Below are 22,999 nucleotides of genomic sequence, written 5' to 3'. Positions count from 1 at the left end.
GAGCAGCTTCCCAGGAGGGAGCTCTGCTGTGGTGGGAGCTGGGCGCACTCCCCACCCCTGCATTGGGGGTGCAGGGGGTGCAACCCAAGGGGGAGAAAAGGGGGCCAGAGCCCCTTTTGGGGGCAGAGGTGTTTTCTTGCAAGATGTGGGGGTGCAGAACCACTTTTTGGGGCAAAACCCGATGCATTTCTTTGCAAGATGTGGTGGGTGCAAAGCCCTTTTTTGGGGAAAAACCTGGTGCATTTCCTTTGCAGAGCCTGTTTTGGGGGCAAAATCTGGTGCGTTTCCCTGCAAGATGTGGGGGTGCCCAGCCCTACTGGGGGGCAAAACCCATGACTTTCCTTGCAGGGTGTGGGGGTGCAGAGCCCCTTTTTGGGGTGGAACCTGGTGCATTTCCTTACAAGATGGGGGGTGCAAGGCCCTTTTTTGGGGAGGCAGAGCTCTTTCTTGGGGCAGAGCCCAGTGCATTTCCTTGCAGGATATGGGGGTGCAGAGCCCTTTTTTGGGGCAAAACCCAGTGCATTTCCTTGCAGGATAGGGGGTGCAGAGCCCTTTTTTGGGGCAAAACCCGGCGCATTTCCTTGCAGGATATGGGGGGCAGAGCCCTTTTTTGGGGCAAAACCCGGCGCATTTCCTTGCAGGATATGGGGGTGCAGAGCCCTTTTTTGGGGCAAAACCCGGTGCATTTCCTTGCAGGATATGGGGTGCAGAGCCCTTTTTTGGGGCAAAACCCGGCGCATTTCCTTGCAGGATATGGGGGTGCAGAGCCCTTTTTTGGGCAAACCCCGGTGCATTTCCTTGCAGGATATGGGGGTGCAGAGCCCTTTTTTTGGGGGCAAAACCCGGTGCATTTCCTTGCAGGATATGGGGGTGCAGAGCCCTTTTTTGGGCAAAACCCGGTGCATTTCCTTGCAGGATATGGGGGTGCAGAGCCCTTTTTTGGGGCAAAACCCAATGCTTTTTTTGCAGGGTATGGGGGTGCAGTTTTGGGGCAGAAACCCAATGCTGTTTCTTGCAGGGTATGGGGTGGTCAGAGCCCTTTTTTGGGGCAAACCCGGTGCATTTCCTTGCAGGATATGGGGGTGCAGAGCCCTTTTTTGGGGCAACCCCGGTGCAATTTCCTTGCAGGTATATGGGGGTGCAGAGCCCATTTCGGGGCAGGACTTCCGGGTGTTATGTTGGGGGGGGTGCAGCCCCCCCCCGCGTGAGGCAGAGTCAGTGCATTCCCCTGCCCGGCGGGGTTGCAAAGCCCCGTTTTGGGTGGAAAAGGGGGGGGCACCACCGGGGGTGCGGGGGGGGAGGACTACAAATCCCAGCAGCTCCCGCGCGCCGACCTTCCGCCGCGCGCCGCGGAGCTGGGTGCGCGCGGGGCTCCGGCCCCGGGGGCCGCGCACCCCCCGCACCCCTCTCACCCCCCGCACCCCCCGCGCCCCCCGCCATGAGCTCATGTCAGCGCACCCACGCGGGGGGTGGATGGGGGGGGCTGGCGGTGGGGGGGCTGTGGGGTTCGGCATCGTGCGGACCCACGGGTGAGTTTTGCGTGGCCCCCCCCGCCCCCCCGCCCCGTGTCTGTGCGAGGGGCTGCGCTGTGAGGGGGGCGGTGCGCGCAGGGGGCGGAACGGAGCGCGGCTGCCCTTTTCGCCTTTTCCCCCTCTTCCCCCTCCCCTTTCCTTCTTCCCTCCCCTTCCCCCTCCCTTCACCCCCCTCTTTCCCCCCCTCTTTCCCCCCCCTCCCCCCCCTTTTCCTCCCCTTTTCCCCCCTCTTTCCCCCCCCCTTCCCCTCCCTCTTTCCCCCCTTCCCCCCCCTTTTTCCCCCCCTTTTCCCCCCCCTCTTTTCCCCCCTCTTTACCCCCTCTTTACCCCCCTCTTTTCCCCCCTCTTTTTTCCCCCCCTCTTTTCACCCCTTTTTCCTCCCTGCTCTTTTCTCCCCCCCTTTTTCTCCCCCCCTTTCCCCCCTTCTCCCCCCTCTTTCTTCCCTCCTCCCCCCCCTTTTCCCCTTCCCCTTTCTCCCCCCCTCTTTTCCCCCTTTTTTCACTCTTTTTTTTCCTTTTACTTTTTTTCTTCTTTTATTTTATTCCCCTTTCCTTTATTTTTTCCCCCTTTTTTTTTCACTTCACTCTCCCCTCCAGCAAAATTCGCCGAAAGAAGGAGCGCTGGGACAGCGCAGAGCGGGGGTGCTGCCCCCTCCCCACCATCGCAGATTTGGGAGCAGAGCTGGGATGCAGCGCTGTCCCACGGGAGCCCCTGCCCACCCTGGGTGCCCATGGGGCCGGAAAACGCTCCGCGAGGGCCTCGGTTACCGGCTTCGCTCTTTCGCTGCCGGGTGCTTCGTTAACGCCGCGGAACTCGTTTGCTTCGTGTCCCGTCGGACACCGGCTCTCCCATTTAATCCCCGTGAGCGTCGGGATAACCAAACCCCACGGCATCACTTTTGGATGCTCTGGGACAACTGAATCCCTGGGGCCCATCAGGGGCTGCATCCCCTATGAGCAGGTTGCTCCGATATCGGTGTTCAGGGGGCTTCCGAGCCCATCAGGGTCCGCAGCTGGAGCAGAGCATCCCTTTCCGGCATATTTCTTCGCGCATCGTGGAGACGGGATGGCTTTTAAGGCTGCGAAGAACCCCGTTGCCTTTCCGGCCCCACGACGGAGCGATTCCCGGAGTTTTTTTGCGCCGGTAAAGGATGCAACGCGACGGCGGGTAGCGAGCCCTGAAGTGGCATTGCCCCGCCGCCCGACGACACCCAACAGCCCCTTTGCCAGTCGCTGCTGGAAAAATCCTCCAGAGAGACGAAAAACGCGGCTTAGGTTCAACCTGGCGCTGCAGGAAGCATCCGCGATGCCCCACGGCCCTCCCGGTCGGCAGCGTTTCGCATCGCAGGGCGTACGGAAGTGGAACATCCGCCTCAAACCTTTGCCTGTTTTCCCTTCAAATTTGCCCCGGTCGGTGCCGAGGAGTTTCTCAAAGGCGACACGGGGGATGAGAGAGTAAGAAGTTTGTGGCAGGAACGGAGGAGTGTGACGGCTGCCGTGCTTTCCCCTCCGCTGCCTGATTTAAGAGTACCCAGGTCTGACGCTGCCAGCCTGGCACGAGGGGCAAAAGATGCTCAAATCCGGGCTTAAACCACCAAACGGGATGAGGGAGGGAGGTAGGAGCCCTTTATGTAACCAAGGGTTAAGGAAAAATGTGAAGTTTGGGTATAAGCCATTGTTTTCGCTCCTCTTGCCGGCGGTTGCCCAATGGAGGATGCTCCCCGGAAGCTGCCGGGTGCTTATCTCCGGCTCGGCCGGTGGTTTCGGCGTTGCGGGCGAGGTCTTGCAAAACTGGGTGTCAGGAGAGGGTCAGGGCAGGAGAAGCTCTCTCTGCCGGAAGGGTTCCACCACCTCGTGCCGTTCGACCAGCCTGTGGCAAGCAAACGTTGGCCGTTGCTGCTGGCGTCCTCCTCGTGGACAACGTTTCCCTACAAATCCCAGCCGAAACCGTTTGAGGTGCAGTGCTGCTGGGGGGCGGGACACCTCACCTACGAGGACACCGTTTCCTCACCCAGTCTCAAGGGTTTGATGCGCGAGAGCGGTTCTCCTGAGGTCACCGCACGGTAGAGCCCCAATCTCCGTCTTCCACGTCCCCACCTTGTATCCACCTATCTTGTCCTTTGTTTTCTTCCAGCCTTGGGGCGGTTTCCGGCCTGGCCGCTTCGCCCGGCCGATGCTGCCGGCGTGTGGGTAGGACCAGACCGCCTGGTAGAACACTTCGCCTCCCGGCTGCGCGGTCGAGCGGGGCGACACGTTTCTCGCCAGTTGCTGGTGCGGATGAGTTGATGTTGGTTTGGTGGGAAGAGCAGGAGAATCGGTGCTGTCTCATCCCAAAAACTTCACTGGCTCGGGGCTTGCAGCTGGCCATGACATCTCCCATCCCAACTGGAGCCTGAATGCTGCTCGGGAAGGATTCTCCTGAGTTACATCTTGTCCTATGTGACCCAGTCGCCGTTTTTCCTTGCCTTGTTCCTCTTCCTTACTTTTGCCTCATCCTGATTTTCCATTTCCCCATCTCTGAGGGCCTGGATTGACTTTACCAACCCATCCCATTGAGCAAACAGCACCAGACCTTGCTGGCTGGAGCAGTAACCTCCTTGGGTGGACCTTCCTCTTCTTGTGTGCAACCTCTAGCCAAACACGTGTGGGTGGATGGATGGGATGGCTGGGATGAAATGGATTATTGGGATGGATGGATGGTTGAGATGGATTGATGGTTGATGGATTAATGGTTGGGATGGAATGGATGGTTGGGATGGATGGATGGATGGTTGAGATGGATGGATGGTTGGGATGGAATGGATGGTTGGGATGGATGGTTAGGAAGGAATGGATGGTTGGGATGGATGGATGGATGGATGGTTGGGATGGATGGATGGTTGAGATGGATGGATGGTTGATGGATTAATGGTTGGGATGAAATGGATGTTTGGAGTGGTACACATAGTTGATGAATGGATGGTTGGGATGGGATGGAATGGATCGATGGATGGATGGTTGATGAATGGTTGGAATGGATGGTTGGGATTGATGGACGGACAGATGGGTCGATGGAGAGCAGTGCTCAGGAAGCCTTGAGTATCTAGAGGGGACCACAAGAGTGGGGGGAGATCTGAAAGTCCCCTTGGGGTTTGATCGCTTGAAGAAAGGTGCTTATGAAAGGGCCGTGGCTGCAAAGGGAGCTCGTGGAGAAAAGCTGCGTCTCAGGGGGAAATCGGAGGGCGAGGACCAGCACCGGCATCGGCAAAGGGTCCCCGGACGGGGCTGGGTCGCTTTGCAGAGGGACGTTCATGATGGGCAAGCTCAAGGTTTCCAGGTAGAACATCCTCCCCTGCTAGGACATGTGTTGGACATCAGGGCACCCCAAGCACCTTTCTCCCTAATTTCCCCCCTCCCCACCCCGCTCCTCAACCCAGGGACACGCTGTGGTCGGCTGAAAAGTGCGAGACGGGACCCGAAATCCTCCCGGAGCCGAGCAAGGGCTTCACGCGGCGTTTTGGCCACGCGAAACTTGGCATCGGCGAGGGATCGGGGCTCCTGGGTCTTCCCAGGCTTCTCCGGCTGAGCTCAGGGATAAAACGCGCCGGCGGAAGGCCGGCCGGGTGCCCCCGCGCCGTGTTTGCCGACGAGGTGCGGCCGCAGCGCCGCGGTTCCGACCGGTAAGGCAGCTCGGCGGCGCTTGGCCCTCCCCTCTGCCGGATGCTTCCCGGATGCGTCCGCCGGATAGGTGATGTCGGCCCTACCGCCCCCATCCCGAGCGACGACGGCTCCGCTCGCCCAACCGGCAGGGTGAGACGCGGTGAGTCGAGCCTTTTCCACCGGAATGGGAGCGGGAGGTGAGAAAAGCCTCCGGAGACGGGGACGGGGTTGTGCAAGAGCCGCGGCTCTGCCGGACGGAGCCGGTTGGCGGCCACGCTCGGGCGCTCGTCCAAAAGATTTGGCGGCTTTATTAGGGTGAAAAAAATGGGAATGAATTTCGGCGTCGCCGACGGCAGAGGTGGGCTGCGCTCCGCGCTGCCCGGCCTGCTTCGGGGAGGTGCAGGGAAAATCGGGTTGGTTTTAGGTTATTTTGGGATCGTTTCCGATACTTTTCCCCCCCTCTTCCTGCAGGCAGCGCTGGGGAAAAGCCGTTGTGGGAGGCACCCCTCGCCCCCCGCCTTCCTTCTGCTTTTCCAAAGGGTGGCACAAAGTTCCTTCTCACCCTCCCGCGCCCGTTCCCGGCCTCCTTTAACCTGGAATTTTGCTGGCTTTGACGCCGGCAGCGGGGAGATGGGACGTGGGCCCTCCTCGACGAGCTCCCGGGAGGGTTTTTGTTTCAATAAACCATCCCTTGGGCTCATGCTCCTCTTCCTCAACCCCAAAGTTATCCCGTAGAGCGGCGCCGCGTGTTTGGGAGCTGGCTACCCCTGGGTCGTTCGGTGGGATGGAGACCCCCTCCCCGAGTCTGGTGGTCATCAAAAGCAGGGGATGATTTTACTTAATTGCTTTTTGTCACCTTGCAGACGAGTTTTGGGGTCGGAGCGGCAGGAATCCAACCGGGGGTGGCTTTTCCAGCCGGTCTGAGCACCTTCCTGGAAACTTGATCCCGGTTCCAAGGGTGGGAACAGGCTCCTGGGTTTGTGTTTGTGCCACGTCTTATCTCGTCGGTGGTTTAAAATCCCGGAGGAGTCAGGACGCTGCGGCTTGTAATCCGGCGTGGATTTAGGGCGGAAGCGGGTTCAGCTTCACGGGACGGAGGGTGATGATTAAAAATCCCACCCGGGAGGACGACGGCGATAAGCTCCGGCTGTTGCCATCTCCCAGGCTGGGCATCGGAGGAATCCAGTGGGAATTGAGGTGCTGAGCCGCACTGGGCATCGTTAAAACTAGAAAAAAAAAATTAAAAAAGGAGATTTTGTGGCCACGCTGGAGCCAATAAGTGGGGAAAAGTGGCCGGGAAAGTTCTGCCTGCACTTGGCTCTGGCTCCGCACCAGCTCCCACTCCCTTCCCCGGCCGCTGAGTTTTGTGCCAACTTTTTCCCCAGGGTTTTGTTGGCATCGTTGGTGTGACCGTCACGTGCCACGGGAGGGTGACCGGGCAGCGCTGGCGTGTCCCGTACCCGCGGCGTCCCCCGGCTTTGCGCGGCGGAGGTGATCCCGAGCGGCTCTGCCGGCAGCCGGCGCGGATGGCGGAGGGGACAGCGAGTCCAGCCACCTCCTGGGATTGACCCGGGGACGTCATCGCTGCAGCCAGGAGCCCATCACCGTGGCATCTGTTAAATAACCCCTCGGATCAGCTCGGTTATTTATTTTTTCTCCCGTTTTTTGGCTTTGCAGACAGCAGCAGGCTGCTGGGGAGCCGGCGGCCGGGCTACGGGACGCTGCGGCGAGACGCCGAGAAATCCCACATGGTAGGTCCGGAGGCTTCGCCACGGGGAGGGCGGCACGCCGGGGCAGGGTTGGCACCAAACCAGCATCTTATCTGCCACGCCAGCACGAGGCTGCGGTTTTCCAACCCTGGAACGCTCGGTTCTCACCCGCCGGCGTTAAATCCCGCCGGGGAGCTCTGGAATTTATCAGTGTAGGGTTTAGGTGCTTGATAGTCTTAATCTGGGTTTATTTTTATGAATAAGCATCGCCAGTGAGGTGGCACCTTTTCTTCCAGGAGGTGACGGGATACCAGACCAAGACGTGGCGCGTGGCCCTGTGCCACGCTTGTTCCGTGCTGACGGCCGGGCTGCTCCTCATCCTCTTCCACTGGAAGCCGAGCCTGGAGGTGCAGGCGAAGTGCAAACCCTGTGCCCTCGGCAGGCCGACTGGGTCATCATCAGGGTAAATCCCCACGGAGGGGTCTGGGATTGGGATTGGGCTCTGCCACCGACCCCAGGAGGGCCCTGGGCATGTTCCTTGTCACTCCCTCCCCGTGTCTGCCGTCATCAAGCGATGCGCTACCCCGGAGCCAAATTTTTCCAGGAATAATTATTATTATTTGCTGTATTAATTTTGCTCTTTCCCCGTTTGCAGGACCGATTCGGACAGTGCTTCACCACCCGCGTGCGCACGGAGACGTCGGCGAGGGCAGGTGAGCCGGATGCCGCGGGCTCACCTCAGCTTTCGGCTTCGAGGGAGGGGGGGTTTGCGATGGAGGTGGTGGATGGGGAGAGGTTGACCCTCGGTTTTCCACCCCGAGCAGCCTGGAGCATCACCCCGGAGCCAGGCAGGAGGACCGGAGGACCAGCATCGCCATCGGTGTGGCGGATGAGGAGGAAAACCGGGACACCGTCCGGCTCCATGAGAAAGAAGAGGTAACATAGCCACCCTTCCCACCTCCATCCCATAAATCCTGCGGTGTGGGCAGCCCTCCTGTCTCCCTGACACCTTATTTTCCCTGTAGAAGAACGTCCTGCGGTACTACCTCTTCGAGGGGATGCGCTACGTCTGGATCGAACGGCGCCAAGCCTTCTGCAAAGTCAGGTATTCCTCTCTCCGTGTCCCCCTCCCCGCCCTCCAACCTCCCTCCATCTCTCCTTGTCCCAAAAAAACGTCCTGACCCACCTCCAAGTCACGTAACAGCGCCGGAGCTTTTCTCCGCCCTACAAAGCCTTTGGAGACCATCCCCGTGGCATCGGGTCGGGGAAAGCGGCGCTGCCTCTTCCCCCCCTCCCCTTCCCCGGGTTGTTGACATCGCTCGCCGCTCTCCCGACTGTGCCCTTTTGTTCCGGCTCCTTGGCGCCCGCGGATGCCGAGGAACGAGACGCTCTCCCTTTCCCAAAGGGTTTTTTGATTCATCGCCGAGGACTTGGACGCGGCGTTTGTTCCGCCAGACCAGGCTCCTGCTGACTTGAAATCCGTTTCTCCCGTTTTTTTTTTTTTTTCCTGCCCCCTCGACCTTTCCAGCATCTTGGATGAGGGCTGGACCTGCGCAGATCTCCACCTCTCCCAGGCTGGCCTCGACCAGCAGGACCACAACACCAGGTAGGGATCTTACGGCTTCGTGGGACAGCTGGGAAGAGCAGATGAGGCTTTTCCCAGGGCCAGGAAATTCCGGAGCGTGGGGATTTTCTTGTCCCCAGACCTCAGAACAGAGAATTTCCAGCTGTGCTGGGTTCTCCTGGTTTGGCTTCACCACCTAACCACGAGGTCTGGGCAGCGTGAGGGTCCTTTGGGTCGGAAATGTGGCTTTTCCCTAAGATCCGTTGGATTTTTTTCCCTCTCCCCTTTTGCAGAAGGAAGATCTACGGAGCGAACCTCATCGAGGTGCCGGTCAAGTCCTACGCGAGGCTGTTGGTGGAGGAGGTGTGTGTCAACGGGGCCGTGCCTCCAAAAACCCATTACCCCAGGGCAGATCCTTCCCTTTCTCCACATCCTTTGCTGCAAGAGCTTTGTGGGCTCTTCCTCTCCGGTGGGAAGGAGAAGCCTTTAGGAGAAGTGGCTTGGGTGAAGGTCAGAGAAGGTGGAGCAGCGGAGGGGACCCATCCTGCCCCTTAGCTCAGGCAGGAGCATCCCTGGAGAGTCGCAGAGATGGCTGAGCATCCTCAGGAGTCCTCCCCCTCCAAAACTGGCTCTTTTTGTCTCTCTCCTTGTTCCTTTCCAGGTCCTCAATCCCTTCTACATCTTCCAAGTGTTCAGCATCGTGCTGTGGGTCTGCGACGCTTATTACTACTACGCTGCCTGCATCTTCCTCATCTCCACCGTCTCCTTAGGGCTGTCCCTCTACGAGACGAGGAAGGTTGGTGGTGGGCTCGCACTGGGACACGCAGCTCTCACGGAGTGAATTCCCCGTTTTCTGATGCTCCTTGACCTCTGTGCTGATGCTGAACTCCCTCTGAGCCCACCTGGGTGAGGACAACCCATAATCCAAGGGCAGGGCAGGTTTCCTCATCCTTCATCCATGTCCCAAGTTTCCGAGACCAGTTTTTGGCTGCTTTGCTGGGATTTTTTGATTTGAGCTGCCCTTGGCCAGCTCCTAACTGCTCCCTCCCTTCCAGCAAAGCACCACGCTGCAAAACATGGCCAAGATGTCAGTCGGCATCCAAGTCCGTCGCCCCAACGGAGGTGAGCGATGGCTCCAGGCACAAAGCCGTTTGGGATGACGTATCCGAGCGCGGCGCGCTTTCATGATTTTTTTTAAATTTTTTTTTAATTTTCCAGAGGAGGTGACGGTGAGCTCCGCGGACCTGGTGCCGGGCGATTGCATCAGCCTCCCTGCGGATGGGCTGCTGGTCCCCTGCGACGCCGCGCTGCTGACGGGCGAGTGCATGGTCAACGAGAGCATGCTGACGGGTGAGAGCCCGGCAGCCGGCGTTCCGCACGCCTCCGCCGCCCCGCTTCTCACCGGGGACTTCATGGGGGAAAAGGACCAGCCTTGTGTCTCGGTGGTCCTATGGCAGCCCCTTCCCATCCAGGCTGGTTGGATCCTGACCTTCCAGGGTGACAAACCTCCCTCCGTGATGTTCCTCACCGCAGGGGAGAGCGTGCCGGTGATGAAAACTCTCCCGGGCGGCAGCCAGGCAGCCAACACCGTCTATTCCCCGAGGAGCACCGGCGGCACACGTTGTTCTGCGGGACGCAGGTCATCCAAGCCAAGTCCTACGTGGGTGGAGAAGCTCTGGCCGTGGTGACCCGCACAGGTGATGGAAAACTGGGATCAAGCCGCGTCTTCGGAGCGGCGGCTTTGCTGGTTCTCACCTTTTTCCCCTCTCCGCAGGGTTTTGCACGGCCAAAGGGGACCTCATCAGCTCCATCCTCTACCCCAAACCCGTCAGCTTCAAGTTCTACAAGGACGCGTGAAGTTCGTCCTCTTCCTCGCCGGCCTGGGTATGTCTGAGCGCAGCGGGGTGGCCAGGAGCAGCCAAACTCGTTTAAAATGGTCCAAAGCATCCGTTGTAACCCAGCCCGTTCTCCCTCCGCGCAGCTCTCGTCGGCACGCTCTACAGTGTCCTCATCCTGGTTAGGAACCAGGTACGGGTTGGTGGAGCTGGAGAATCCTTGAGCACGGATGGGTGGAGATGGATGATGGCTATCAGGATGTCCACCCCTCTTCTTCCTCACCTGCCAGGTCCCCGTGGGGCAAATCATCATCCGCGCCCTCGACATCACCGTCATCGTGCCCCCGGCTTGCCCGCTGCCATGACAGTGGGCACCATCTACGCGCAAAACAGGCTGAAGAAACAGGGCATCTTCTGCATCAGCCCCCCCGGATCAACCTCTGCGGGAAGATCCGCCTGGTTTGCTTCGACAAGGTGAGTCCGGGGCAGCGCCGTGGGACCGTGGTGTCCGTTTTGGGGTGGGTGGGGGTCTGGCCTGCACCCACTGTGCCGTCACCACAGACGGGAACCCTGACGGAGGAAGGTCTGGACGTCTGGGGGGTGGTCCCGCTGGAGGACAACCACTTCGCGCCCATCGTCCACGAGCCCCGCTGCCTGCCCGCTGGTCCCCTGCTCTACGCCCTGGCCACCTGCCATGCCGTCTCGCTCCTGCGAGCGCAGCCCATCGGGGACCCCGTGGACCTCAAGATGGTGGAATCCACGGCTGGGTAAGACGAGGAGCGGGCGAAGTCACGGATCTGCAACAAGGGAGGTGGCGTGTGTCTCGTTTTCCCCGGGAGCAAGGGGGTGTTTAAAACCTCCATGGGGTGGATGGGACTTGGGGCTCACTCGGCCAACTCAACATCTGCCTCGGTTTCAGCTCTTGGAGATGACGGAGGAGGAGAAGGTGAGCTGCTGGCCTTGCAGCAGTTGGGACGAAGGTCTTGGCTGTATGAAACCTCCGCCTGCGGAAGAGCAGCCGCGAGACAGGGTAGGTCCCATGGACCAGAGTGGCTCAGGTTCCCCAAATCGCTGGGTCTGTATCCCCCCAAAGGGTTTCTTGTGTCAGTCCCTGGAGATGTTCTGCCTCCCAGAGAAGTTCTTGCCTGGCCCTGACACCTTCTCCCTCTCCTCTGCAGAAGCACCAGGCGCCACGTGGGGATCCTCCGGCGTTTCCCTTCTCCTCCTCCTTGCAGAGGATGAGCGTCCTGGTGAAGCTGCCTGGTGAAGCCTCGACCCACGTCTACATCAAGGGTGCACCAGAGATGGTGGCCAGCCTTTGCAGGAAGGAAACGGGTACGTGCTGGTGGTCTCCCATCACCCCCCAGCTGTAGAAGCAGGCCGGCTCCTGCCGCTCTGTCGTCCATCTGTATCCCTGCAGCTCATCCCCATGGGGAAATTATCCTCGTGATGATGAGGGAGCAGCTCCCAGGGCTTTGGATTAGCTCCAGCTTCATGGTGGGGGGAAGAAAAATAAGGAGTTAGAACGACAGGGAAAGAGGTTGGAGTCTGGGGACTGCGTATCCTGGCTTCGTTCTCACTGTTCTGACCTCCGCTTTTCCTCCCGGCGTTCGGCAGTGCCCTCGGATTTCTCCCAGACTGCTGCGGCACTACACCGCGAGGGTTTCCGGTCTTGGGTCTGGCCGGCAAACCCTTGAGCACCGTGACCACCTTCGAGGAGGCTCCTGCAGCTCCAGAGGTTGGTACCAACAGCTTTTCACCGATTTCACAGGACGCTTTGCCCACCCTGCAGCCATCCTAGGAGCCCCAAGGAATTAAACCCTACCCAATCCTAAAGCAATTCCTGACAGCCTCCCAGGATGGATTTTTAGGTGTTTTTACCGATTGACCGCTCTGCCTTTGTGCCGGAGACGGTGCCAAACGGCTCCTTGTATCCCCCCAGGGACTCCGTGAGAGCAGCCTGACCCTTCCTGGGGTTCCTTGTCATGAAAAACGTCCTCAAGCCGGAATCGGCCCCCGTGATCACCTCCTGAGGAACGCCAACATCCGCCCCGTCATGGTGACAGGTGACCCCCGCGGAAGGTGGCAGTGACGCCGGGCTCGGGGACGAGCCGGGACACGGGCGACCCTTGACGTTGCGAGAAAGGGCGAAGGGTTTCTTTGCCAGAAGGAGCAGCCGGGAGGCACGGTGAGGGCTCTCGGCCCTTGTTTTGTGCATCCCGGCGGCTTAAATAGCAAAACATCTCCTGTCTCGCTGCCAACTCTAGAAACGTTGATGTTTTCTTTGGGATAGCACAGAAAGGAGTTTCGTAGCTCTCTCCCAAAACGTAGGGAAGCAAAGGGACCCCCCCGGCATGGGCTGGGAAGAGGGGATGCGGCGGGTTGGAGCTGCAAACGAGCTCCCCGCTTTGCTCAGCCCCCACTGCCTCTTCCTGCCAGGAGACAACATGCTGACGGCCGTCAGCGTGGCCAAGAGCTGCCGGATGGTGGAACCAAAGAGCCGCTGGTCTTCGTCAACGCCTCCCCGCCCGCCCGCGACAAACCCGCCGCTCTGAAATTCATCCTCGCCGAGCACTCGCGGGGTGAAGAGGTGAGACCCCAGGCGACGTTTTCTGGGAAGAATCTCATAAAGCCCCAACTGCCACTCGCCTCGCTGGACCCTGCTTCTTTTTCCCGGCGTCGTACCCTTAGAAACAATTACTGGGTGTGACCAGTTGGAGAGGGTCCAGAAGGAGGGTCGCGAAGATGGTAAGAGGCTGAGCACCTTCCCTATGAGGACAGGCTGAAAGAGTTGGGGCTGTTCAGCCTGGAGAAGAGGAGGCTCCAGGGTGACCTTATAGCGGTCTTCCAGTACCTCAAGGGGGCCTACAAGAAAGATGGGGAGAGGCTGTTCAGGAGGGCCAGTTGTGATAGGACAAGGGGTAATGGTTTTAATAGAGGGAGGTAGATTCAGGTTGGATATTAGGAAAAAATTTTTACCATGAGAGTTGTAGAACACTGGAACAGGTTGCCCAGAGAGGTGGTGGATGCTCCATCCCTGGAGATGTTCAAGGCCAGGTTGGATGAGGCCCTGAGCAACCTGATCTAGTTGGAGATATCCCTGTTCCTTGCAGGGGGGTTGGACTAGATGGCCTTTGAAGGTCCCTTCCAGCCCTAATGATTCTATGATTCTATGATTCTATGATTCCACCCCTTATTAAATGCCTCCTTTAGGAGAAGAGCTCCGGCTCCTTTCTCCCTGGGAGCGCATCGGGCTGGAGCCGATGCTCCGACACCCCCGTGGGATGCAGCCCAAGCTGAGGGTCCCGCTCCAGGCTCGGCACGAAGGGTCGCCTGAGCTTTTTATCCAAAACACCATTTGTGCACCTGAAACAGAGGTTTCGGGGAAGCTGCTTTACCCTCCCGCCCCGCGTGGGTCGAGGATCCCGATTCGGATCGTCGCTCCGGGGGCTCGGCAGGGTTCGGGAGATGTTTTCCTTGGCAGGGCGCGCAGCAGCGGGACGGCCGCCTCCTCCGGCCGCAGCCCTGCCACTTGGCGCTGAACGGCAAATCCTTCGCCGTGGTTTGCGAGCACTTCCCGACCTCCTGCCCAAGGTGAGTCCGACGGCGGCGAATCCGCGGCGAGGTCGACCTCGCCGGGATTTCGTGCTGCAGCCCTCGTGGCTCCGAACAAAAGGAGTTTGTTTCGGGGGTTTTTTTTAGCAAAGGTGCCAGCTGCGGGACGCTAAAGAACCGGGCACCTCCCGGGGTGCCTGCCGGATGAACGCGGAACGTTTCCCTCTTTGCAGATCCTCATCCGAGCCACCGTGTTTGCCCGCATGTCGCCCGACCAGAAGACTCAGCTGGTGTGCAGCCTGCAAGAGCTCGAGTAAGCCCCTCCAGCCCCCAAGGACGGAGGACAGAGGAGGGCAGGGGGGTTATCCCTCCATCCGAGACATCCCTTGTGCACCGGAGCGCTCGGCAGCTCCGAAATCTCATCCTGAATCCTTATTATCCTCACTACGGGGGTGCAACCTTGAAGAGCCCAGGGTTTGGGGTTTTTTTGTGCCCTGTCGTGAAACGTCGGGTCCCTTCTCGCCGCAGTTACTGCGTGGGGATGTGCGGGGACGGCGCCAACGACTGCGGGGCCTTGAAGGCGCCGACGTGGGCATCTCGCTGTCGTAGGCGGAGGCCTCGGTGGCGTCACCGTTCACCTCCCGCCTGGCCAACATCGAGTGCGTGCCCACCGTCATCCGGTGAGCTGGTGGGAGCCGCGCCGCGGTTATGGGGGGGGGTCTCACGAGCGTCTCTGTCCCCTCTCTGGGTCAACTCATGGAAGGGGTTGAGTTGTGGTGGGTGAGGCTCTTCGTTCTCTCCGCAGGGAGGGCAGGTGCTCGCTGGTCACCTCCTTCGGCGTCTTTAAGTACATGGCCCTGTACAGCCTGGTGCAGTTCGTGTGCGTCCTTCTGCTCTACACGGTGAGTCCCGCCAGTGCCCGAGTGCCCGCGACGCTCGGGGACGCCTTCGGGTCACCTTGTCAAAGGTTTTTGACCCACACCCCTTTCCCAGCCCTTCCACGGGTCCTGGCGGCTGCGAGCGGGTGGTTTCTCCTTCCCAGATCAACACCAACCTGAGCGACTTCCAGTTCCTCTTCTTCGACCTGATCATCACCACCACCGTGGCGGTGCTGATGGGTCGCACCGGTCCCGCCCGAGAGCTGGGAGTGGAACGGCCCCAAGGAGCGTTGATCAGCGCCTCGTGCTGGGCAGCCTGCTCCTCCAAACGGTTTTGCTCATCACCGTGCAAGTCCTCAGCTACTTCATCACCATCTCGCAGAGCTGGTAAGAGGATCGCAACAAAACCCGGCCGCTTTTCTTCTTGGGTTTGGCCACGCCGGTTGGTGTCAGGGATGCATCCAGCCACCGTGCAGTGAAGAGCTCCCGTGTGCTGCTGGAGAACAAGGGGGTCAGCATTTTAGACCCTCTCCTCGCTTCTCGCTTCGTCTGACCCACTGCCTTCTCCCCTGCCTGGCTCAGGTACGTGCCGCTGGAACAGCACGGTGACGGCTCCCCAAAACCTGCCCAACTATGAGAACACCGGTCCTCTTCTGCGTCACGGGCTTCCAGTACCTCATCCTGGCTGTCGCCATGTCCAAGGGTTACCCGTTTCGGGAGCCGCTCTACACCAACGGTGAGGACAATGCTGGCCGTGCGAGCGAAGAGAAGATGTCAAACCTTCATCCTCCTCCTCAACCCTCTTCCTTCTCGCCCCCAGTGCTCTTCTTGGTAGTCCTCATCCTTCTTTTTGGCCTCATGATATGGTTGACCCTCTACCCGCTGGCTTCCCCCAAAACCCTGCTGAAGCTGCAGGGCATCGATGACTTGAATTTCAAGCTGCTGCTGCTGGGGGTTGCAGCTCTCAACTTCTTCGCCGCCTTCGTGCTGGAGGTAGGTCAGCCCGGGGTGGGTGCTGGCACACAAGGGATGCACGTCCTCCTTTTGGGTCTGTCTGAGCTCTCCACGAGGTCCACAACCTCCCCAAAAAAAACCTTCTCCCCCGCCCCATCTTTGCTGCAGACCGCCCTGGACCACGGCTTGCTTGGCTGCTTCCGCAAACTACGTCGGAAGAGAACGTCCAAGAAGCTTTTCAAGAGGTGGAGAAGGAGCTGAGCCAGCAGCAGCCATCCTGGCCGCCTCTTAACGAACCGCTCTTCGCTACGCCCAAGATGTCCATCACCATGAGATAGCACGCAAACGCTGCCCTGCCAGCCCTTGGATACTGTCGTTCCTTTTTATTTATTTTATCCAATAAATCGAGGGACGCGGCGGGCAGGGAGACCCGCGGCGAACCCGCACGCGTGCTGGCCCGCAGCCGCCGGGAATCGATGCTGGAGAAGGAAACTCGGGGAGAGAAAGTCTAGAAGATGAGGAGAAACGATCCTGCTCAGCTTTTTCTCCAGGATCTCTCCCACTCCAGACCCGTCTCCGCACGCCGGGCACCGGGCACCTATTCGCGGAGGGACGTCGCTTCCCTTTTTCCTCTCCTGGCTGGTCGAAACCACTAAGAAGAAGGTCCCTGATCTTCTCCCGACCGCGACACCCACCCCAGCCTCGCACCTCTGCTCACTGTGAAACGACCCCCCCCTCCGCCATCCCCCTCCGGCCGCTCTGGATGTGTAGGGACTGTTTACAAAGCGCTCCGGCCCCGGCTTCCCAAGGATGCTGCTCGATCCCGGGCGACCCGCTCGCCCCGCTCCCGCCGAGCGTTTCTGTTTCGGATGGGACCTTTGTAGCAAAACAAAACAAAACAAAAAACACAAAAAAACCCACCCTGAATCTCTGAATCTCGTTGGTTTTTAACTCTACTCCAGCACGTGGAGGCGTTACGGGTAGTTGGGAGAAGGAACGTCTGGATTTTCCGTATGGTGCCGTCGCGAGCGGCGTTTAATAAATTTTAAAGGTTTTTATTTTCTCGGGTGGCTGGATGGCCCGGGGCAGGACGGCGGCGCGGGTGAGTATTGGATGGAGCCGGGGAGCGGGCGAAGGAGGTTTTTGGGATCACCCCGTTGTCCATCTGGGCTGCGAGACCTGGTCCTCGCTGCTGGAAAGCAGAGAGGGAACCCGGGCGACGGCCCCACCGGGATTGCGGCAGCCCAGACCCAGCACCGAGCGAGTAAATCCACTCCCACACGCACACCGCTCCTTCCAAGCTTTTTTCCACTTGGAATTTCCTAGAAAATCATCAGAATTGCTGGGAAAAAACCCAAACATCCTCGCCAAGACTGCGTAACCTCGCTCATCCGACGGCGGAAAAGCCGGTAGACGGAGATGCCGCGGCCCGAAAAGGGCAAGAGCTGGTTCCCAGGGGATCCTCAGGGAGGGATGAGGGGGATTCACCCTCCAAGGGTTGGTTTATTTTCATTTTTGGAGTGTTTTTTGGGTTTTTTTTTGGCCTGGCTTTTGGACAGAAGGCTGGTTCTCGCGGGGACTCGCCTGCGTGGAAAATCTCAACCCCTCCGAGCGCCGGCGGTGCCTCTCTGCCCTCCGAGAGCTGGGGATTAGATCAAGGAAATGAGGCACAAGCAGAGGTAAGAGGTTTCCTGAAATCCTTGCCAAGGCTCGACTTATTAAACCAGCCTTCCTGAGCTGAAGAAAAAAAAAAAAAATCCCCAAAACTCACAAAAACACACAACTCCCGGAGATTTTTTGCCCACGCTCAGCGATTTTAAAAGCAAAAGGGACTCGGGTCCCAGTTTGCACCCCGTTTTTTCCCTCCCCGCACCCCTGCTTTGCTTGGCTGCTGCTTGCAGCGTGTTCCTGGGCTCGGGGAGGGTTTTGCAAAGTCCGTTTAATTATTAACGAGCAGCTCTTAATTATTAACGAGCAGCTCCTGCCCTTAGCGAGAGGGTAACGGGACTGGGGACGAGGACGGTGCCGGATTTTGGGGCAGGCAGGTTTATGGGAGCAGCTATCAAATGCTTTTGGAGTCTTTGGGATGGTTTTATCCATCCTTCAGCCTGGAAAACCAGGCTCGAGAGGAGACAGGAGCACCTTAAAAACCCCCTTTAGTCCAAAACTCTTGTTTTCCTCCTCGTTTTTTGGAGCGGTCGACCCTTCGGAAGTGCTCAGCACAACCAGTCGTGCGATGGGTGCGATCCTGCCCCATGGGGGAAAAATCTCTGATGGTTCTTCCCAAAATTCTGCCAGCCCTTCCCAAAATTTCTGCCAGCCCTTCCCAAAATTTCTGCCAGCTCTTCCCAAAATTTCTGCCATCCCTTCCCAAAATCTCTGTCGGCCCTTCCCAAAATCCCCATTGTCCCTTGCCAAAATCTCTGCTATCTCTTCAAAATCTCCACCGTCCCTTCCCAAAATCTCCTCTATGCCTTCCCAAAATCTCCTCCATCCCTTCCCAAAATCCCACCGTCCCATCCCCATCCCCATCCATGCCACTGACCATCTCCGGAGCTCTTCTCCCTCGAGCACCCTCCTGGTTGCTGTTTTCGCACATGCCTAAAATTTGCAGGTTTTTATCTCAAGGGGCGGCTGGATTTTTAGGGAATCATCCCCAACTTCACCGGGATGAGCCGGCGTCCTGCATCCTCCGGAAAATCCACCAGCAATCCAGGGAAAAGAGGGCCCCACGGTCAGCAGTGCTGGTTCCAGGGGCTGCGGAGCTGCTCCGGCATCCCGAGCCTGCGTGGAGAAGGGGAAAAAAAGGGAAAAAAAATGAGATTTTTATTTATTTTTTGGGTTTTTTCCTCCGTCTTGGGACAAAGTTTTAAAATCTGCCACGGGGTCGCAGCATCCTTGCTGCTTTGGGGAGGGGCAGATGAGTGCTGGCGGCAGCTTGGAGCGAGGAAGGGGCGATGGGGGATCCCGGGATGGCAAATTGTGGGGGATTTAGCCGGAATCGTGGAGCGGTGCCCTGACATGATCCTTCGGCTCCCGAATCCAGCCTGAACCGCGCCGGGCGGTGTTCAAAAATCCTCCTCCCTCGCTTTTACAATCGAGGAAAAAGCAAAAAAAAAAAAAGAAAAAAAAAAAAGAAAAATCCACCCCCCCCAAAAAAAAAACCCAACAAACAAAAACATCAAACAAACAAAACAACACAAAAAAAACACTAACCTTGACAGCCATTGCATCGATATTCACTTACTTGATTATTTTTATTTTTTTTTTTTCATTATTGTGGGGTTTCACCCCCCCCCCCAGCAGGCAGGGCTGTGGGAGGAGGAAGGGGGCCGGCTCAGGTGTGGCATTAGGACCCAGCGGCTCCCCATGGTGGAGGTAGGAGCGTAAAGGGTGGTTTTTTTTTTTTGCAAAAAAAAACTCATTTTGGAGTTTTTTGAAAAGCTCAGAGAAGGGACCAAAGCGGTGGGCGAGGGCAGGACCAGCACTAACACCCAAAGCGGTAAGAACCAGGCGAAAGCCCCCCAGCCCCTTCCCCATCCCCCCTCCCGCCCCAATCAGGGATACTGGGGACACCCTCCCACCCCACCTCCCCCCGGATTTGGGGAATTTGCAAAAATCGCCTTAAAAAGTCCGTGGGTCCGGGCAGAGGAGCTCTCCAAAGCTCTTTTTAATCTCTTTTAAAAAGAAAAAACACTTTTTTTTTTTTTTTTGGGGGGGGGGGAGGGGAGGGGAGAGACCCCCCCAAAAAAAAACTCTAAAAATATTCTTTAAAAAACTCTAAAAATAACTACTCTAAGTCTGTCTTTTTATTTGTCCGTCCTGGAAAGAGACTGGAGAAAGGGATATTTTCATATTTCTAGTTCTTTTCCCTCTCTGGGGGGGGAACGTCCCAAAAATATGTGAAAATGGGGATGGGGCGAGAAGTTTGGAGGTTTTTTTTTTGGGGGGGGAGGGTGTTTTTAAACTTTGGTCGAGGGCCAACGAAAACCCCCAAATGTGAATTTTTTCATATTCCCTTTGTTCTCTCCCATTCTTTGGCAACTGGGAGCTTTTAAAAAAAAAAAAAGGGGGAAAAAAAAGGAAAAAAGGAGGAAAAAAGAAAAAAAAAAGGGGGGGGGGGAGGGGGGGCGAAGGTGGGGTTTAGCAGAATGAAAGGGAGAGACTGTGGTGTTCTTGCTCCGGGCTTGATTGTTCCCAGATGTGCAGTTGCAAAAACATCTGGCGCGGTCGGAGTGGCCGACCCCTGGGCAGGGGGGGGGGGGGGGGTTGTCCCCTAAACAAAGCTGGGGGTCCCTCTTGGGGGGTCTCAGCGGGTCGCTTTGGTTGGAGGAGGAGGTAACGGTGAGAGGAGGAGGATGGAGGAAGATGGAAGATGAGGATGGGGAGGAGGAGGATGGAGGAAGATGGAGGATGGAGGAAGAGGATGGAGGAGGTGAAGATGGAAGAGGGTGGAGGAGGGAAGGATGGAAGAAGATGAAGAAGGGGGGAGGAAGGTGGAGGAAGATAGAGGAGGAGGAGGAAGAGCATGGAGGAAGAGAAGGATGGAGGATGGAGGAAGATGGAGGAGGAGGATGGAGGAAGATGGAGGAGGAGGATGGAGGAAGGTGAAGGTAGATGGAGGAGGAGGAGAAGAGCATGGAGGAGGAGAAGGATGGAGGATGGAGGGGAAGATGGAGGAGAAGGATGGAGGAAGATGGAGGACGGAGGAGAAGGAGGAAGATGGAGGATGGAAGAGGAGGAAGATAGAGGATGGAGAAGGAGGATGAAGGATGAGAGAGGAGAGGAGGTGGAGGAAGATGGAGGAGGAGAGGAAGAGCAGGAGGAAGATGGAGGAGGAGAAGGATGGAAGATGGAGGAAGATGGAGAAGGAGGACAGAGGAGAAGGAGGAAGATGGAGGAGGATGGAGGAAGATGGAGAATGGAAGAGGAGGAAGTTAGAGGATGGAGGAGGAGGATGAAGGACAGAGGAGGAAGATGGAGGATGGAGAAAGATGGAGAAAGCCCTGTCCCCTCTTGGAAGACCTTGGGTTTAAGATGTCACGGTGACCCTCAGCGTGGATCCTGGCTGGGTTCGGAGGTGACGGCGGGCAGTTCGGTGGCCTCCATCCGGAGAAGTCCTTGGCATTGCCGTCGGGGTGGGGGGAAGACATGACCTGTCTGTCCCTGTTCTTCGGCCAAACCCTGTGAGCTCGCTCCAACAGCTCCGGGTTTGGGGGAAATTCAGGGGGAATTAGAGCTTCAGAGAAGCCTCAAGCTCTTGCTTGGTGGTGAGAAGGAGCTGGTTCATCCCGAACCGGGGCTGTGTCCTTGGGGATCGCCGGAGTGGTGGGTGCGTGATGCCTCCGGAGGTGGGCGTCCATCTGGCCCCAAGTTCTCCTGGATGGGATACAAGCTCCAGGTCAGGGTCGATTCGGAGCTGGAGGATGTGGTGCTGATGTCTCGCCGGATCCCGGCATCTGGAGAACCCACGAAGGCCGGGATGGACATCTACAACCCCTTCTACCACCTCGAGGTAGTCCCAAACTCCTAGATCCCCTGTAGAAGCCCCGTCCTGGCCAAGACCCAACCCAAGGTCTGTCAGGAGCCACCAAGGCTCGATAAAGCCCCCCGGACCCTGCCAAGTGCCCGCCAAACCCAGAGCTCCATGTTGATCTCGCTCATCCCCGCGCAATCCCTTTTATCCCAGGACATGTTTATCCTCGGTCAACCGGGTCTGGGGACTTCCTTCGCCATGAGAAGCAGATGGGGCTTGCAGGGACCCAGGTGCCACCAAGGTCCAGCCGTGGGAAGGGTCTAGAAGTCAGTTGTCAAACATCTCCAGTACCTATGAGCCTGGGGGTGGAAGAGGACGAGCTGTCTAGAAGATGCAACCATGGTGGTGGCACAAGGGCATGGCTGCTAGAAGATGCAACACTTTGGTGATGTTGAGGACATGGTGACGAGAAGGTGCAACGCTGTGATGATGGTGCAGGACATGGACCCTAGAAGGTGCCGTACTTTGGTGATGGCACACGACGTGGTCCCTACAAGGTGCTATAATGTGGTGATCTTGAGGACATGGTGGCAAGAAGGTGCAATGCTATGGTGATGGTGCACAATGTGGTCACTAGAAGGTGTGTACTTTGTTGATGGTGCAGGACATGGTCCCTAGGAGGTGCTATACTGTGGTGATGGTGCAGGACATGTCCCTAGAAGGTGCTATACTATGGTGGTCTTGAGGACATAGTGGCGAGAAGGTGCAACACTATGGCAATGGTGCAGGACATGATCCTTTAGAAGGTGCTGTACTTTGGTGATGGTAGAGGACATGGTCCCTAGAAGGTGCTATATGGTGGTTTTTACGACATGGTGGCGAGAAGGTGCAACTCCATGGGGATGGTGCATGACGTGGTCCCTAGAAGGTGCTGTACTTCATTGATGGTGCAGGACATGGTCCCTAGAGGTGCTGTACTTTGATGATGGTGCAGGACACGGGTCTCTAGAAGGTGCTACGCTTTGGATCTTGAGGACATGGTGGCGAGAAGGTGCAATGCTATGGTGTGTGCACGATGTGGTCACTAGAAGGTGCAGTATTCATTGATGGTGAGGACATGGTTTCGAGAAGGTGCAACACTATGGTGATCTTGAGGACATGGTCCCCAGAAGGTGCTGTACTTGTTGATGGTGCAGGACATGGTCCATAGAAGGTGCTGTGCTATGGTGATGGTGCAGGACATGGCCCCAGAAGGTGCTGTACTTGTTGATGGTGCAGGACGTGGCCCAGAAGGTGCTGTGCTATGGTGATGGTGCAGGACGTGGTCCCAGAGGTGCTGTGCTATGGTGATGGTGCAGGACGTGGTCCACAGAAGGTGCTGTGCTATGGTGATGGTGCAGGACGTGGTCCCAGAGGTGCTGTGCTATGGTGATGGTGCAGGACGTGGTCCCAGAGGTGCTGTGCTATGGTGATGGTGCAGGACGTGGTCCATAGAAGCTGCTGTGCTATGGTGATGGTGCAGGACATGGTCCCAGAAGGTGCTGTGCTATGGTGATGGTGGGAACACGGTGGTGAGAAGGTGCAACGCTATGGGGATGGTGCCAGATCCGGGGGTACCAGGAGAAGTTCTCCATCCCTGCGTGCCAGGAACGTCGACGTCCTTCAGGGACAAAGCATCGGGTTAGATTTCAAAGGTGTTTTTTTTTTTGGGGGGGGGGGCAGAATTTTTTTTTTCTCCCCAAATTTCCCCCCCCCCCAGGAAAGGAGCCCCCCAAAAGCTCCAGCTTGTGGGTCCGTTATCACTGGGGGGAGCAGATGTCCCCCTCCATGGTGGGTGATCCAGACATCCCGGCACTTC

At 57.8% G+C, this 22,999-nt stretch overlaps 1 protein-coding gene across 1 annotated transcript; it reads left to right on the top strand.

Annotated features, from left to right (window-relative positions):
* Positions 1-3,238: 3,238 nt before the first annotated feature.
* ATP13A2 (ATPase cation transporting 13A2) lies at positions 3,239-16,026 on the top strand. Its single transcript, XM_086625500.1, is given in 47 exon segments — positions 3,239-3,594; positions 4,948-5,190; positions 6,034-6,088; positions 6,556-6,715; positions 6,848-6,921; positions 7,176-7,317; positions 7,320-7,342; positions 7,535-7,596; positions 7,704-7,815; positions 7,905-7,984; positions 8,408-8,485; positions 8,737-8,806; positions 9,105-9,239; positions 9,499-9,565; positions 9,662-9,793; positions 9,977-10,036; positions 10,039-10,140; positions 10,218-10,292; positions 10,295-10,327; positions 10,425-10,471; positions 10,569-10,623; positions 10,626-10,697; positions 10,700-10,752; positions 10,840-11,045; positions 11,090-11,096; positions 11,198-11,308; positions 11,457-11,613; positions 11,896-11,915; positions 11,917-11,936; positions 11,938-11,999; positions 12,205-12,300; positions 12,303-12,344; positions 12,718-12,771; positions 12,774-12,880; positions 13,763-13,876; positions 14,067-14,146; positions 14,362-14,411; positions 14,414-14,513; positions 14,639-14,735; positions 14,876-15,008; positions 15,011-15,098; positions 15,294-15,306; positions 15,308-15,355; positions 15,357-15,447; positions 15,532-15,704; positions 15,834-15,909; positions 15,912-16,026. Coding segments are annotated over 47 exon segments (4,323 nt in total). The 3' UTR covers positions 16,004-16,026.
* Positions 16,027-22,999: the final 6,973 nt, after the last annotated feature.

This window comes from Tauraco erythrolophus, chromosome 23, assembly GCF_009769465.1.
Source record: "Tauraco erythrolophus isolate bTauEry1 chromosome 23, bTauEry1.pri, whole genome shotgun sequence".
NCBI classification, from domain to species: Eukaryota; Metazoa; Chordata; class Aves; order Musophagiformes; family Musophagidae; genus Tauraco; species Tauraco erythrolophus.
The sequence above is the reverse complement of the archived record's forward strand: the minus strand, read 5'-3'. Positions and strand labels throughout refer to the sequence as shown.